The 13,026-nt window shown below is 68.3% G+C and overlaps 1 protein-coding gene across 2 annotated transcripts; it reads right to left on the bottom strand.

Moving 5' to 3' along the window:
• Positions 1–464: 464 nt before the first annotated feature.
• ADCY6 (adenylate cyclase 6) lies at positions 465–11,799 on the bottom strand. 2 transcript variants are annotated; one of them, XM_051776037.1, is made up of 22 exons: positions 11,666–11,799; positions 9,948–10,782; positions 8,560–8,709; positions 8,344–8,465; positions 8,119–8,230; positions 7,922–8,049; positions 7,084–7,242; positions 6,838–6,979; positions 6,607–6,735; positions 6,117–6,142; positions 5,867–6,014; positions 5,477–5,574; positions 5,315–5,402; positions 5,110–5,226; positions 4,847–5,005; positions 4,054–4,229; positions 3,938–3,967; positions 3,296–3,425; positions 2,871–3,134; positions 1,974–2,178; positions 1,323–1,447; positions 466–1,240 (listed from the first exon to the last, which is right to left on the bottom strand). In XM_051776037.1, exons 2-22 carry the CDS (start codon positions 10,779–10,781, stop codon positions 1,112–1,114), a joined length of 3,471 nt encoding a protein of 1,156 aa, XP_051631997.1. In that variant the 5' UTR covers position 10,782; positions 11,666–11,799; the 3' UTR covers positions 466–1,111. The 2 variants fall into 2 exon arrangements, with proteins under 2 accessions (XP_051631998.1, XP_051631997.1); XM_051776038.1 differs by lacking the exon at positions 11,666–11,799 and having other exon boundaries at positions 465–1,240; positions 5,110–5,205; positions 9,948–11,075.
• Positions 11,800–13,026: the final 1,227 nt, after the last annotated feature.

The following is a 13,026-nucleotide window of genomic DNA, read 5'->3' as shown; positions in this document are numbered from 1 at the left end:
TTGTGCCCCCACAACAGCTTCTCAGCGCCCCCTTACCGGGACCCTTGTGTGTCACCCCTCCGGGACTACGGGACCCCTTCCTTACCGGGACCCCCCCAGCACTGGGACCCCCCGTGTTCCCACCCCTGGGACACCGGGACCCCCCTCTCAGATCCCTGATATGTCCCCCACCCCAGGACATGGGGGCCCCCCCACCTCCGATTTTACCGCCTCTCAGCCCCCCTTTACCCGGACCCCCCCTCACCGGGACCCCCGTGTGTCCCCCCCCCTTGACCCCACAGACCAGGCCACAGCTCGTATCCAAAGTGTTTTATATATAATTTATCTGTACACACGAAGGACAAAGTACCTCAGGTCTGCGCTGGGATGAGGGGGCGACGCTGCCCCCCACAACACCCTTCCCCCCGGGCTGAGCCCCCCCCCCCGCCCGCCCCCAAAACCGCTTCAAAAAAAAAAAAAAAAACAACCAAAAACAAACCGGAAAAAAAAAATTAAAATTAAAAGAAAAAAAAAAAAGTCACTTCATTAGTTTTTTTGCATTTAAAAGGAGGAAGGGGGCTGCCCCCCACCTCCTCCTCCCCGCTGCAGCCCCCCCCAGAGGGAGCTGGGACCCCCGGGGGGGTGGGGGGGCTGCGGAGGTGCTGGGCCTGCGACCCTCCCAACCCCCCCCCGCAGGCGGCACTTCAATTTGGCACATGGAGGGGGCTGGGGACACCCCCACCCTCAAACCCCCCCCAAAACCTTCCCTTGGGGGGGCCCCATCTCCCCTCTTTGGCACATGGAGGGGTTTCAGCAAAGGAAGGGGGGGGGGTGGGTTCACCCTGCCCTGACACCCCCCCCCCACCAAAATAAAACACCCTGGTGCAGGCCTGGGAAACACCCCCCCAAAACACCACCTTGGGGTGGGGGGGGAGCACAGAGGGGTCTCACCGCCCCCCCCCTCCAACCAACTCCCTTGTGTCCGTCTCTCCCTTTTTTCTCTTTTCTTTTTTTTTTTTTTAAATACGTGGATTTGGGGGATTTTTCTCTTTTTTCCCCTCGCCTGGCCCCAGCACAGGCTGGGGGAGCCCCCCGGGGGGGGGTGCTGAGGGGGGCACCATGGGGACCCCCCCTAACTGCCCCCAGGGCCGGCGTTGAGGAAGTAGGTGGTCATTTCCCCCTTGCCCTTGACCTTGACCAGCCCCCGGCACTCCAGCACGTAGCCCTTGGCCGCCAGCACCTGGTACAGGTCCGTTGTCACCTGGGGGGGACACACGGGGGTGAGGGGGGGTGTGGGGGTCCCTGGGGGGTGGTCCTGTCCCCCTCCCACCCCCCCAGCTGACCTGGATGCGGTCGGGGACCCCCGTGCTGTCCATGCGGCTCGAGACGTTGACGGTGTTGCCCCAAATGTCGTACTGGGGCTTGCGAGCCCCGATGACCCCCGCGACCACCGGGCCCATGTTCAGGCCTGGGGGGGACACGGAGGAGGGTCAGGGAACACCCCCCACACACCCACGGGGATGGGGGGGGGGTGGGAGGGGAAAAGGGGGTGGGAAAAGGGAAAGGAGGGGTGAGAAGGGGAAGGAAGGGGTGAGGGGGGAAAGGAGGTGGGAAAAGGGAGTGGGAAAAGGGGGAAAGGGGGGTGGGAAAAGGGGAAAGGGGGGTGGGAAAAGGGGGAAAGGTGGGGTGAGAGGAGAAAAGAGGGTGGGAAAAGGGGCGAGGGAGTGGGAAAAGGGGAAAAGTGGGGACGAGACAGGAAAAGGGAATGGGAAAAGGGATGAGAGGATGAGAAAAGGGATAAAGGGGTGGGAAAAGGGATAAAGGGGTGGGAAAAGGGGAAAAGGGGGGACGAGAAGGGAAAAGGGATGGGCAGACAGAAAAGGGGGAGGGAAAAGGGCGAACAGGGGAGGAGCCACCAGACACAAAGCCATGACCCATGGCCGGGGGGGGGTATGAGGGGCTGCAGGAGCTCACAGGGGCGCGCAGGGACCCACCGATCTTCATCTGGAAGTTGTTGAAGGAGTGCTCGTTGATGTACTTCATCTGCTCCATGAGGTGCATGGCGTAGTCGGCGAGGGCCGCGATGTGGCTCCGGCCCTCGCGGTCGTAGGTGGAGGCGTTGAGCCCCGACGCCGCCATGTAGGTGCTGCCGATGGTCTTGATCTTCTCCAGCTGCCGGTACTTCTGCTCGCTGATGATCTGGTGGGGGACACACACACACACACACGTGGTGGGGTCACCCCCCACCCCCCTGCAGCCCCTCGGTAGGGCTGTGGGTGCCCCGGGTCCTGCACCCCCCCTTCCCGTGGCTCCGTGGATGCTGCTCCGTGGCTTCTCCAAGGCCCCGTGCACCCCATTTCCCTGCACCCGTCATCCTGCACCCCATCCATGCTGCTCCACAGCCTCTCCAGCACCCCCTGCACCCCTTCCCAAGGCTCCAAAAATGTTGCTCCACAGCTCCTCCAGCACCCCATGATCGTACTCCCTGTACCTCATCCTCATCCATGCTGTTCCACAGCCTGTCCAGCACCCCATGGTCATACTCCCTGTACCTCATCCTCATCCACGCTGTTCCACAGCCTCTCCAGCATCTCCTGCACCCCTTCCCAAGGCTCCAAAAATGTTGCTCCACAGCCCCTCCAGCACCCCGTGGTCGTACTCCCTGTACCCCATCCTCATCCATGCTGTTCCACAGCCCCTCCAGCACCCCGTGGTCATACTACCTGTACTTCATCCTCACCCATGCTGCTCCACAGCCTCTCCAGCACCCCCTGCACCCCTTCTCGTGGCTCCAAGAACGTTGCTCCACAGCCCCTCCAGCACCCCGTGCACTTCACCTCCACACCTCCCTCGCCCCCCTGCCCTCGTCGCCCCTCGCCCCCCCCCAGCACCTCGTCGAAGTCGGCGATGATCTCGTTGAGCAGCCTCAGGCACTCCACGCCCTCGTTGTTGGCCTCCAGCTCCACGTAGAACTCGGAGAAGTTGCTGATGGAGGCGAACATCACGGCCACGCACTCGCAGGACTGGTAGTAGAGCTCGTCGTTGCGCCGCTCCCGCGCCAGGAAATGCGCGGCCACGTCCTTGGGCAGGATGTTGTGGAGCAGCCGCCGGTTGTAGGCCTGGAGCTCCTCCATCTCCTCCTTCTCGCCCGTTGCCTGCGGGGAACAGACCCGTGTGGGGGCTGCCAGGGGGGCCACGGGGCCACCCCGGGGTTGGGGCGTGGGGAGGGGTCGGTTCTGGTCCTGGGGTGAAGGGAAAAGGGCTGGTCCCGGTCATGGGGTGCGGGAAAAGGTTGGTTCCCAGCCCCTGGTCCTACCTGGAGCTTCCAGAGGAAGTCGAGGCGGGCAGTGGACTCGACCTGCTGCGCGTGCAGGTAAAGGGCCAGGGCGAACACGGCCAGGACGGCGGGGGTGACGAACCGCAGGGCCACCTTCCCCTCCGCGGGGCTGCGGGACCCCCGGAGCCCTGAGAGGGGCTGAGGGATGGCCCCCGCCCACCCCAGGGACCCCAAACCTGCACCCAACCCCAAATCTGCACCCGCCCACCCCAGGGACCCCAAACCTGCACCCAACCCCAAACCTGCACCCGCCCACCCCAGGGACCCCAAACCTGCACCTGCTCATCCCAGGGACCCCAAACCTGCACCCAACCCCTACGATTCACCCTCCCACTCCAGGGACCCCAGAGATCCACCCAGACCCCAAAGGCCCACCCACTCACCCAAGGGAGCCCCAAAGATTCATCCTACCCCAAGGATGCACCCAACCCAGGAGCCCCACTGCTGCACCCACCCAGGGACCCCTAAAACACACTCAACCCCAAAGCTGCACCCACGCCAGAGACCCCAAAGCTGCACCCACCCTTGCAGCACAGACCCCCCCCCCAAGGCACCCTCCTGCTGCTGCCCACCCTCACCCCCCTGCCCCCAGTTCCCCACTGGTCCCAGTTCCCTGCTCACCACTCGCCCTGGGTCACGTTGAAGGAGGGCCTGTGGGGGAGAGGAGCCGGGGGTGAGCGGGGTGGGGACACATCTCGGAGCTCGGGGACCCCGGGGGGGGGCCCACGGGCACTCACAGGGCATTGGCCACGACCAGCAGGTCGGCGTTGTCGAAGAGGGCGGCGTGAGGCCCCTCCACCAGCAGCAGGAAGGTGGCCTCGATGGCCACCATGAGCAGCAGCTTCCCGATGCTGCTGATGTGCAGGAAGACGGAGCAGGCGAGCAGGCTCAGCACCACGCTGTAGCTGAAGTACTGGGGGGGGGGGGACACACGGGGGGGATGCACTGGGACCCCAGGAACGCCGGATGGTACCCCCAGAACCTCCGCAGCCCTACCCCAGGAACCCCTGATGGCAGCCCAGGAATCCCTGCAGCACTCCTGGGAACCTCTGCAGCACCCCGGGCACCCCAAGGGCACACCGGGAACACTGGATGGCACCTCTGGGACCCCTGCAGCACCCTAAGAACCCTGGCAGCACCCTGGAAACCCCAGTCAGTACCCCAGGAACCCCAGCCAGCACCCTAGGAACCCTGGCAGCACCCTGGGAATGCTGGATGGCACCCCAGGAACCCCAGATGGCACCCCACGCCCATGGGGACCTTGCACCCTCGGGGACACCCTCAAGGGCTCAGTGCCAGCACCCGCAGAGGACCTTGGACCCAAGGGACCTGTGCCAGCACCCTGTGTCTGCAGGGACCCTGTGCTGGCACCCAGCACCCTCAGGGACCCCTGCCAGCATTCCTGGGGCCCCAGGGACTGCAGAGACCCTCTTGCCAGCACCCAGAACCCCCAGGGACCCTGTGCCAGCACCCAGGGAGGACCGTGCACCCCAGGGACCCCTGTGCCCGGGGGTGCCCGCAGCCCCTCACCTCGGGGAAGTCACAGGCCAGCCCGTCACCGTGGCAGGAGCCAGGGGGGGTCCCCAGGGAGAAGTTGAGGGCCCGGAGCTGGCAGGGCCCCACGGCCTCGGGGGTCACGTTGAGCTCCCGGGCGGCACATTCCCGCAGGGCCACGCGGCTGCAGGAGAACTGGGGGGGGGGCAGAGGGGTCAGATGGTGCCCCACAGCCCCTCACAGCCCCTCACAGCCCCCTACAGCCCCCCACAGCCCCCCAGGGCCCCCCGTGTCCCCACCATGTTGACGAAGGCAGCGATGAAGACGAGGAGGATGGTGAAGACGGCGATGCCGGTGCTGCGGGCGCGGGACTGGACGATGCTCCGGGAGAGCCTCTGCAGGGCGGTGGGGAAGAGCTGGGGGGGGACACACACACAGGAAAGACCCCGTCACTCCCAGCTGAGCCCCCCAAAGTCCCCCCCCAGCCCTCGGCCTGGCACTCACGGTGACGCAGGAGTAGACGGCGCAGACGAAGAGGATGGCGGCGAGCACGATGAAGATGCTGACGTAGACACCGAGCATCAGCGGGGAGCTGGGGAGAGGTGGGGGGTGAGTGACGGGCTCGGGGGGCCAGGGACGGGGTTTTGGGGGGGCTGCAGAACTCACTGGGGGAACACCAGGATCTGGAGGCAGCAGATGAAGCAGAAGACCAGGAGGGTACAGGCCACGTAGCCACCGAAACGGTCGTCGATCTTCTTGGAGTACTGAGGGGAGAGGGGGAGGTGGGACGGGGAGATCCCACGGGATGGGATGGAGGGGGACAGGGGGGACCCTGGGGGAATGGGATGGAGGAGGATTGGGGATACCTGAGGGATTCAGGGGATGGGATGGGATGAGATTGAGAAGGTGGAGGGTCCACGGACCAGCACACAGAGGATCCCAGGAAATTAAGGTGAGATGAGAAGGACAAAGGTGCTGATGGGGCCAGAACTGAGAGGACTTCAGGGGACAGAGGGGCCCTCAGGGCTGGGGCAGAGGGGCCAGAGGGCCTCCCACCTTCTTCTCCAGCTCAGGTGTCTGGAAGGTGAGCAGGAACTTCTTGACGTGGTCCTTGCGGAGCTGGTCGATGCTCCGGGCGTCGATGGCCCGGCTCAGGAACTCGTCCACCTCGTCCTCGGGGTTCAGGGCCTCCTGGGCACCTCGGCTGGGGACACGGGGGGGTCAGGGTCCCCCAAGACCCCTGTCTCTGCCCCAGGGAAGGGCCCAGCCGTGACCCCCCCCAGCGCCCCGGCATGGGGACACTCACTTGTCCTTGCTGGAGTCATCGATGCCCTGGGAGACACAAGGAGATGGGGGTGTCAGGGACACTGGCACAGATGGGGGGGGCCCCCATGGATGGCAGGGACATGAGACATCCCCCAGGGCCACCCAGGATGGGGGACAGAGTCCCAGGGGTCACCAGGATGGTGGGGGTGTCCCCAAGGGTCTGCAGAGGGAGGAGAGAGGGGTCTGGGGGGGGATGTCTGACACCAGGGAGGACGGGGGATCTTTGAGGGTCCCCAAGGCTGGTGAGGACGGGGGGATCCCTGAGGTCTGTTGAGGATGGGGGAGACACTGGGGGGGTTCCCATGGGCTGATGAGGACGGGGGGGCCACCCCAGGCAGCAGGAAGAAGCCACAAGATCCTCAGGCAGGGCTGGGGAAGCCACGGGCAGCCCCGGAAGGGCAGCAAGCAGCCGATACCGCCGTGGTGGGGCCCCCCCCGTGCCCAATACCCCCCTCCCCGAGGCCACTCACCATCTGCCGGAAGGCCTTGGAGTCCTTGGTGCGGGAGAAGGAGCGCTCGGGCACCCAGCGTGGCACCAGCCCCTCGGTGGAGTTGGCACGAGCGCGCTGCAGCTTGGCCAGGATGGCCTTCTCCTCCTTCTGCAGGGGGGGACGCACGGCGGCCGTGAGGAGCAGGGGGGGACACCCCGGCTCTCCCACCCTCCTGGGACCCCCCTTTCTGACTGTCCCCTCCCCACTCACGCGCTTCTGGCTGCAGCCCACGATGAGGAAGGTCTCGATGTTGTGCTCCTTGAGGTAGGCGTTGCGCTCGCCCCCGTGCCCCGGCTCCACCTCGTAGTCGCCGTTCAGGTACTGCAGCGTGGCCCAGGTGATGTGGATGCGCCTGGGGACGGGGGGGAGGGGGGGGAGGACGTGAGCCCTTACCCCGCTCCACACCCCCTGCCCCGTCCCCCCCGCTCAGTCCAGCCCCTCCCCGCCCCGGCTCACCCGGCTTTGCCTCCTGCTTCCATGTGGTTGGCGAGGGTGACGTCGTTGGACCAGACGTCGAACTGCCACTTGCGCAGCCCCAGGACCCCGCAGTGCACCCGCCCGCTGTGGATGCCCACGCGCATGTTCACGTTCACCCCCGTCACCTCGCGCACCAGCCTGCGGATGGCACCGGCACCGCGTCACCCCCGGGCACCCCCGGGGCACCCCCGGGCACCCCCGGGCGCCCTGAGGCACCCCCTGACCTCACGGGATTCCCGGACACCGTGGCACCCCCCGGGCACCACGCGGTGCTCCCAGGCAGCCCTGGGCACCCCAAGGCTCCTCCCAGCACCCCTGGGCACCCTCAGGCATTTCCAAGGCACCCCAGGGCCTCACGGGCACCCCCAGTCACACCGTGACACCCCCGGGCACCATGACCCAGACTGGTGAGCACTGGGGAAGCACCAGCACCAGCAGCAGGAACGGGCAGAGCCCCCCAGCATTGTGGTGGCACCAGGGACACGCCAGCAAGAGGGAATGGGCACAGCCCCCCAGCATTGTGGTGGCACCAGGGACGCGCCAGCAAGAGGGATGGGCACAGCCCCCCAGCATTGTGGTGGCACCAGGGACACACCAGCAAGAGGGATGGGCACAGACTCCCAGCATTGTGGTGGCACCAGGGACACGCCAGCAAGAGGGAATGGGCACAGCCCCCCAGCTTTGTGGTGGCACCAGGGACGCGCCAGCACTGGGGACAAGGCACCGTCCCCACAAGTCGTGGCGGCACGTGGGACCCGCCAACCCCGGGGATGGGCACCGGGGGACGGGCACGGCCCCCCAGCCCTGCCCCACTCACGAGATGGCCTCGATCATGTCGACGCCCATCTCGACGCAGCAGTGAGCGTGGTCCCCCCGCGCCTCCGGCAGCCCCGACACGCAGTAGTAGCAGTCCCCCAGGATCTTGATGCGCAGGCAGTGGTTCTCCTGGGGGGCACAGGCGGGTCAGGGGGGCTCTGGGACCCCCCCTCAGGCCCCCCCGGCCCCTCCACTCACCGCCGCCAGCTTGTCGAAGCGGGCGAAGAGCTCGTTGAGCGTCATGACGAGCTCCTGGGCCGTGCACTGCGAGGCCAGGCTGGTGAAGCCCTCGATGTCCGCGAAGAGGATGCTGCAGGGAGCAAGGGCGTGGGGGTTGGGGAGGGTCCACGCGCTGCCCCGGACCCCCTCCCCTGCTGACACCCCCAAAACCTCACCCGCACCCCCGTCCCCCCCCCCCGGTACCTGACGTTGTCGTGCTTCTGGATGTAGATCTTGTGGAACATCATGTCCTCCTTCTTGGTGTTGATGTCCTCCTTCATCTCCATGGCCACGTGCTGCGGCAGCACCGAGAGCAGCAGCCGCTCCTGCACCCACAGCAGCGTCATTAGGGGGGGGCCAAGACCTCTGGGACCCCCCCCCAGCCCAGCACGGGGACCCCTGGGACCCCCCCCAGCCCACCTGCTGCCGGTTCTCCCGCTGGAGGTGCAGCCGTGCCTGGATGTAGCCGCGGGTCTCCTGGAAGGCCTGGCGCTGCGACACCTCGGCGGGGTAGTGGGTGCAGACCCCCACCACGTTGGTGCAGAGGAAGATCAGGGCGTTGGCGCTGAGCTGGGAGGGGGAGGTTGGCTCAGCGTGACCCACCCCCCCCAGCCGGCTCTGCCACCCCGGTCTGCGCCCCAAAACCCTGCCTCTGGTATGGGGGGTGCTGTTAAGAACAGCAAGGGGGGGACGTGGGGCAGGGAGGGACGTGGGGACCCAAGGCAGGGGGATGTGGGGACGCAGGGACCCGGGGACACAGGGGACAGGGGGAACAGGGGGCCATGGAGATGTGGGAAACCAGAGAAGGGGGGATATAAGGATGCAGGAACCCAGGGCAAGGGGGACACGGGGACCTGGAGCAGGGTGGGTCATGAGGACACCCTCTGGAAGCGGAGGAAGTCGGGAAGCAGAGATGGCTGCAGTGGGAGCTGCGGTTTCCCCCCTGTCCCAGTCCCCCGGGACCAGAGCCAGGGCTATTTATAGCTCTCCAACACACTGGGAGGGGGGGCCTCGCACCCCCCAGCCCCCTCACATCCCCCTGGAAGCCCCATCACTCCCACCCTGTGAGGGTGAGCCCCACCCCGAGGGGCTGCCCCTCCCGTGACCCCCAAAGCCCCGCTGGCCTCGGATCCCCCCTGTCATCGAATTCCTTGCCCTGTGCCCCGTGGGGACGACACGTGGCCCCAGCCCCGGCCAGGCAGGGCGAGGGTGACGGTGACGAGTGGCCCCGTGCAGGGAGGGGGAGCAGAGCAAGGGGCTGCCAGGGCTGGGAACACCCAGCCCTGGGGATGGGGGACCCCTCTGTGCCCGTAGCACCCCACTGGGAGTACCCAGCACGCCAGAGGGGCAGGACAGGGGACACTGCCAGCGTCCCAGTGCCCCTGGGTGACAGCCCTCCCCCCCCCCACCAATGCCCTGGCCCTGCGTCCCCTCCTCGGGGATTTCCGCCAGCCCCACAACAGGGGCTTTGTGGGTGCCCCCCTCCCGCGGTGCAGCCCACAATGGTGGGTCTGTGCCAGGACGAGGGGCCCCTCCTGCCCCATGGGGGCTGCGGCAGCAGAGAGACCCTTGGTCTCACCACAGGCCCCTGGCACGGGACCTCCCCCGGGACCCCTCCACCCCCGGGCTGCCAAGGGGCCCCTCCCACGTCCAGAATTTTCTGCCACCAAGTGCAAAACCACCCCAATTTGGCAGAAAGGGAAGCGGGGAGCCGCCGGGCCCCGCTTGGGGGTTATACCCACAGGCGGGCAGGACCCCCTGGGCTCAGCCCCCCGCCCTGCCGTGTGCGTGTGTCCCCCCTGCCCTACCTGCTTCCAGAGGAAGGGGTCGGCGGCGTTGCGGTGCCAGGCGATGGCGAGGTGCAGGGCGGAGAGCAGGACCCCGGCCAGCACGGCCGCCCGCATCCGCACGGGCAGCAGCGTGTACGTGATGTAGATGAAGAAGACGCTCCACCAGACGCCCTCGGCCGCGCTCCGGGGGGACACGGCCACCGTCCCCAGCGCCTGCACCCCGGCCAGCAGCCCCAGCACCACGTAGCTCACCACCCACATGTAGTCCTGGGGGAAGGCGCTGCGGCTGCACAGCACCATGAGGAGCAGGAACAGGGCCGTGGCCCCGGCCAGCGCGGCGGCCGCCGGCACGTGCGGGGCGCCGGGCAGGCAGAGGAAGAGCAGCATCACCCCGCAGACCAGCACCAGCACCCCCATCAGCACCGTCAGGCTGCTCTGGTTCATCTGGAAGAAGTAGCGCTGGTAGAGCCGCTCCAGTTTGGCCGACTGGAAGCGTTTGGAGCGGAAAACCTGGAGCAGCCGCCGCCAGCACTCGCCGGCCGACAGCCGCCCCCCGTGTCCCCCGACCCCCTTCGGGCCCTTGGCCTCGCCGTCCTCCAGGGCCCCGTCCACCGATTTGAGTCCCAGGTCGCCCGCAGGCCCCTTCTTGCCATAGTGGTCCTCCTGCCAGGTGCAGCGCAGCCCCCGGGGGGGTCCCGCGCCCCTCTCCATCTCAGGGTCCTGCAGGCAGCTCATGTAGCGGGGGCCGCAGAGGCCGGCGCGGGGCCGGGGGCCCTTCTTGCCGTTGCGCTCCCCCCATGCCGTCTTCCGCTCGTCCACCTTGGGCACCAGGATGCCGCTGAACCACGACATGCTGCGGGCACCGGGGGGGGGTTCAGCGCTCGGTCCCCCACCCCGACACCCCGAGAGGGACCCCAGTGCTCACGGGGGTGCGAGGCCACGCGAGGGGCAGAGTGTCCCGGTGTCCCGCTCCACCCTGGGGGATGCAGAGCCCAAGTCCCAGCTCTCCCACCACCTCCATGGCCCCTGTGGGAACGGCCGGTGCTGGGTTCCCGGTGTCAGAACCCCGGTGTCGGGTGCCCGGTGCTTGGTGCCAGTATGCCAGTGCTGGGTTCCCGGTGTCCCCGTGCCCGGTGCGTGGCCCTGCCGAGGCCGCCCCGAGCCCGCCCTCCCCGGCGCTGCGACCTGCGACAAAGCTGGGACCGACCCGGGCGTCCCGGCCCTGTTTGTCTTGAACGGCGGCCAACGGGCTGCACCGGGCACGGCCGCCCCGGGGCACCGGGAACCAGCCGGGACGTGGCAGCTCGGTCCCAGCCGGCCGCGGTAGGAGCGGGCGAGCGGCGGTGGGGAACGGACACCGACAAGGGCCGGCCCCGGTGGCGGCGGCCGCCTCTCTCCGTCCCTCCCTCCCTCCCTCCCCGCTCCGGGCACGGGAGCCCCGCCGAGCCCGGCCCGTTCACCAGGACCCGCCAGCACCCTCCCGCCGCCGCACCGGCCGCTCCCGCCGCACCGACAGCTCCGGCCGCACCGGGACCCCCCCGCCGAGCACCGCACAGCCCCCCCGGCGCCGCACCGCTCCCGCCGCCCCGGGGACCAGCCCGGTGTCGCCCCCCCGCCCTAATCCCAGTCCCACTCCCAATCCTAGTCCCGGTCCCGATCGCGGTCCCCGCCGCCGCCCCGATCCACCTCCCCCCCGCCCGCCGCCGCTCCCGGTGCTCCCGGTCGGCCCCGCTCACCTCCGCCTCCGGAGCCGCCGCCCGCGGGCCCCGCGCCCCGCCACGGCCCCGCCGCCGCCCGCTCCTACACGGCGGCCGCGCCGCGTCCCCGCCGCCCCATCCCGCGCCCAGGCCGGGCCCCCGGTGGCGGTGGCGGCCCCGGTCCCGGTCGCGCAGCCCCGGCCCGCCCCGGCCGGTGCCCGCCCCCCCCCCCGCCCGGATCCGCTCCCGGGCGCTCCCGGCCAGCGGCCTTAAAGGCGCAGCGGCGGCGGCGGGAACGGCCCGGTACGGCCCGGTACGGCCCGGAGCGGCGGGGGAGGCGCGGGCGGACCCGCACCCCCGGGGGCTGCGCACACGCACACGGACACGCCGCGCCGCGGCGACATGGCGGGGACAGCGGGGACACGCGCGGCCGGGCCCCCCGTGTCCGCACTCCCCGGGCCCCCCCGTGCCCGCACAACGCCCCTCTCTGAGTGTGTCGCTTGCACGCCCACCCCAGTGCCCCTCCGTGCCCCCCCCCTTGCACACCCGCCCCGCGCGCATCCCCGCACCCCCCCTTGCACACGCACACGGCGCCCGCCCTTGTGCAACACGCACACGTGTGTACACACGCACACGTATCCCCCCGCACACACACACCTCTTTGCACAAGCACACACCGCCTTGCACGCACACACACACACATGTTTTGCATCCCCCTTGCACACACACACACACCCTTGCACACCCCCCCTCCTGGCACACACACACCCCCCCTTGCACGTTCACACCCCCTTGCACGTTTACATCCTTTCCGTACACACCCCCCTTGCACACGCGTGCAGCCCCGTTGCACATTCATACATGCACCCCTCTGTGTGTGTGTGCGTGCCCACAAACACGCACGGATTCCCCGGGCACACACACCTGGGCACACCTGGCGTGCGCTCAGGGACACGTGCACGGCCCCCCCTTGCACACACACATCACACAAACGCACCTTGCACACACACCTGTACACACACACGCACCTGTACACACACATACACCTGTACACACACACACACCTGTACACACACACACAGACCTTACACGCAGTCCCAACACACACCCCCTCGCACACACACCCCCTTACACACTCACAGCCCCCCCTTGCACACACACACCACCCTTACACATCCCCTTACACGCTCACAGTCCCCCTCACACGCACAAGCCCCTTGCACACGCACCCCCCTTTTCCACGCGCCCCGTGACCAGTTCGCACAGGGCACCCCCTGACCGTGGTCCCCGCGAGCCCCCCACCCCCGTACCCCACGAGTGGGCGTGGGTCATGCCTTGGCACACACACTCCCGTTCCCGGACCCCTCCGTGCCCCCCCTTCCCTCCCCCGCAGCGGCGGC

Source organism: Manacus candei, unplaced genomic scaffold, assembly GCF_025592945.1.
Source record: "Manacus candei isolate 608988 ecotype Guabito, Panama unplaced genomic scaffold, ASM2559294v1 h1tg000424l, whole genome shotgun sequence".
In the NCBI taxonomy this organism is placed as follows: domain Eukaryota; kingdom Metazoa; phylum Chordata; class Aves; order Passeriformes; family Pipridae; genus Manacus; species Manacus candei.
Note: the sequence above shows the minus strand (reverse complement) of the source record. Positions and strands in the feature narration are given on the sequence as shown.

Bases quoted from the DNA above. Each gene is read 5' to 3' on its own strand.
- ADCY6 (XM_051776037.1), bottom strand. From the start codon at position 10,781: ATGTCGTGGTTCAGCGGCATCCTGGTGCCCAAGGTGGACGAGCGGAAG. The intron at 6,980-7,083 runs GTGAGCCGGGGC...CCCCGTCCCCAG, and splicing joins GAAGCAGGAGGCAAAGCCGG to GCGCATCCACATCACCTGGG. The intron at 1,448-1,973 runs GTGGGTCCCTGC...TGTCCCCCCCAG, and splicing joins CAACTTCCAGATGAAGATCG to GCCTGAACATGGGCCCGGTG.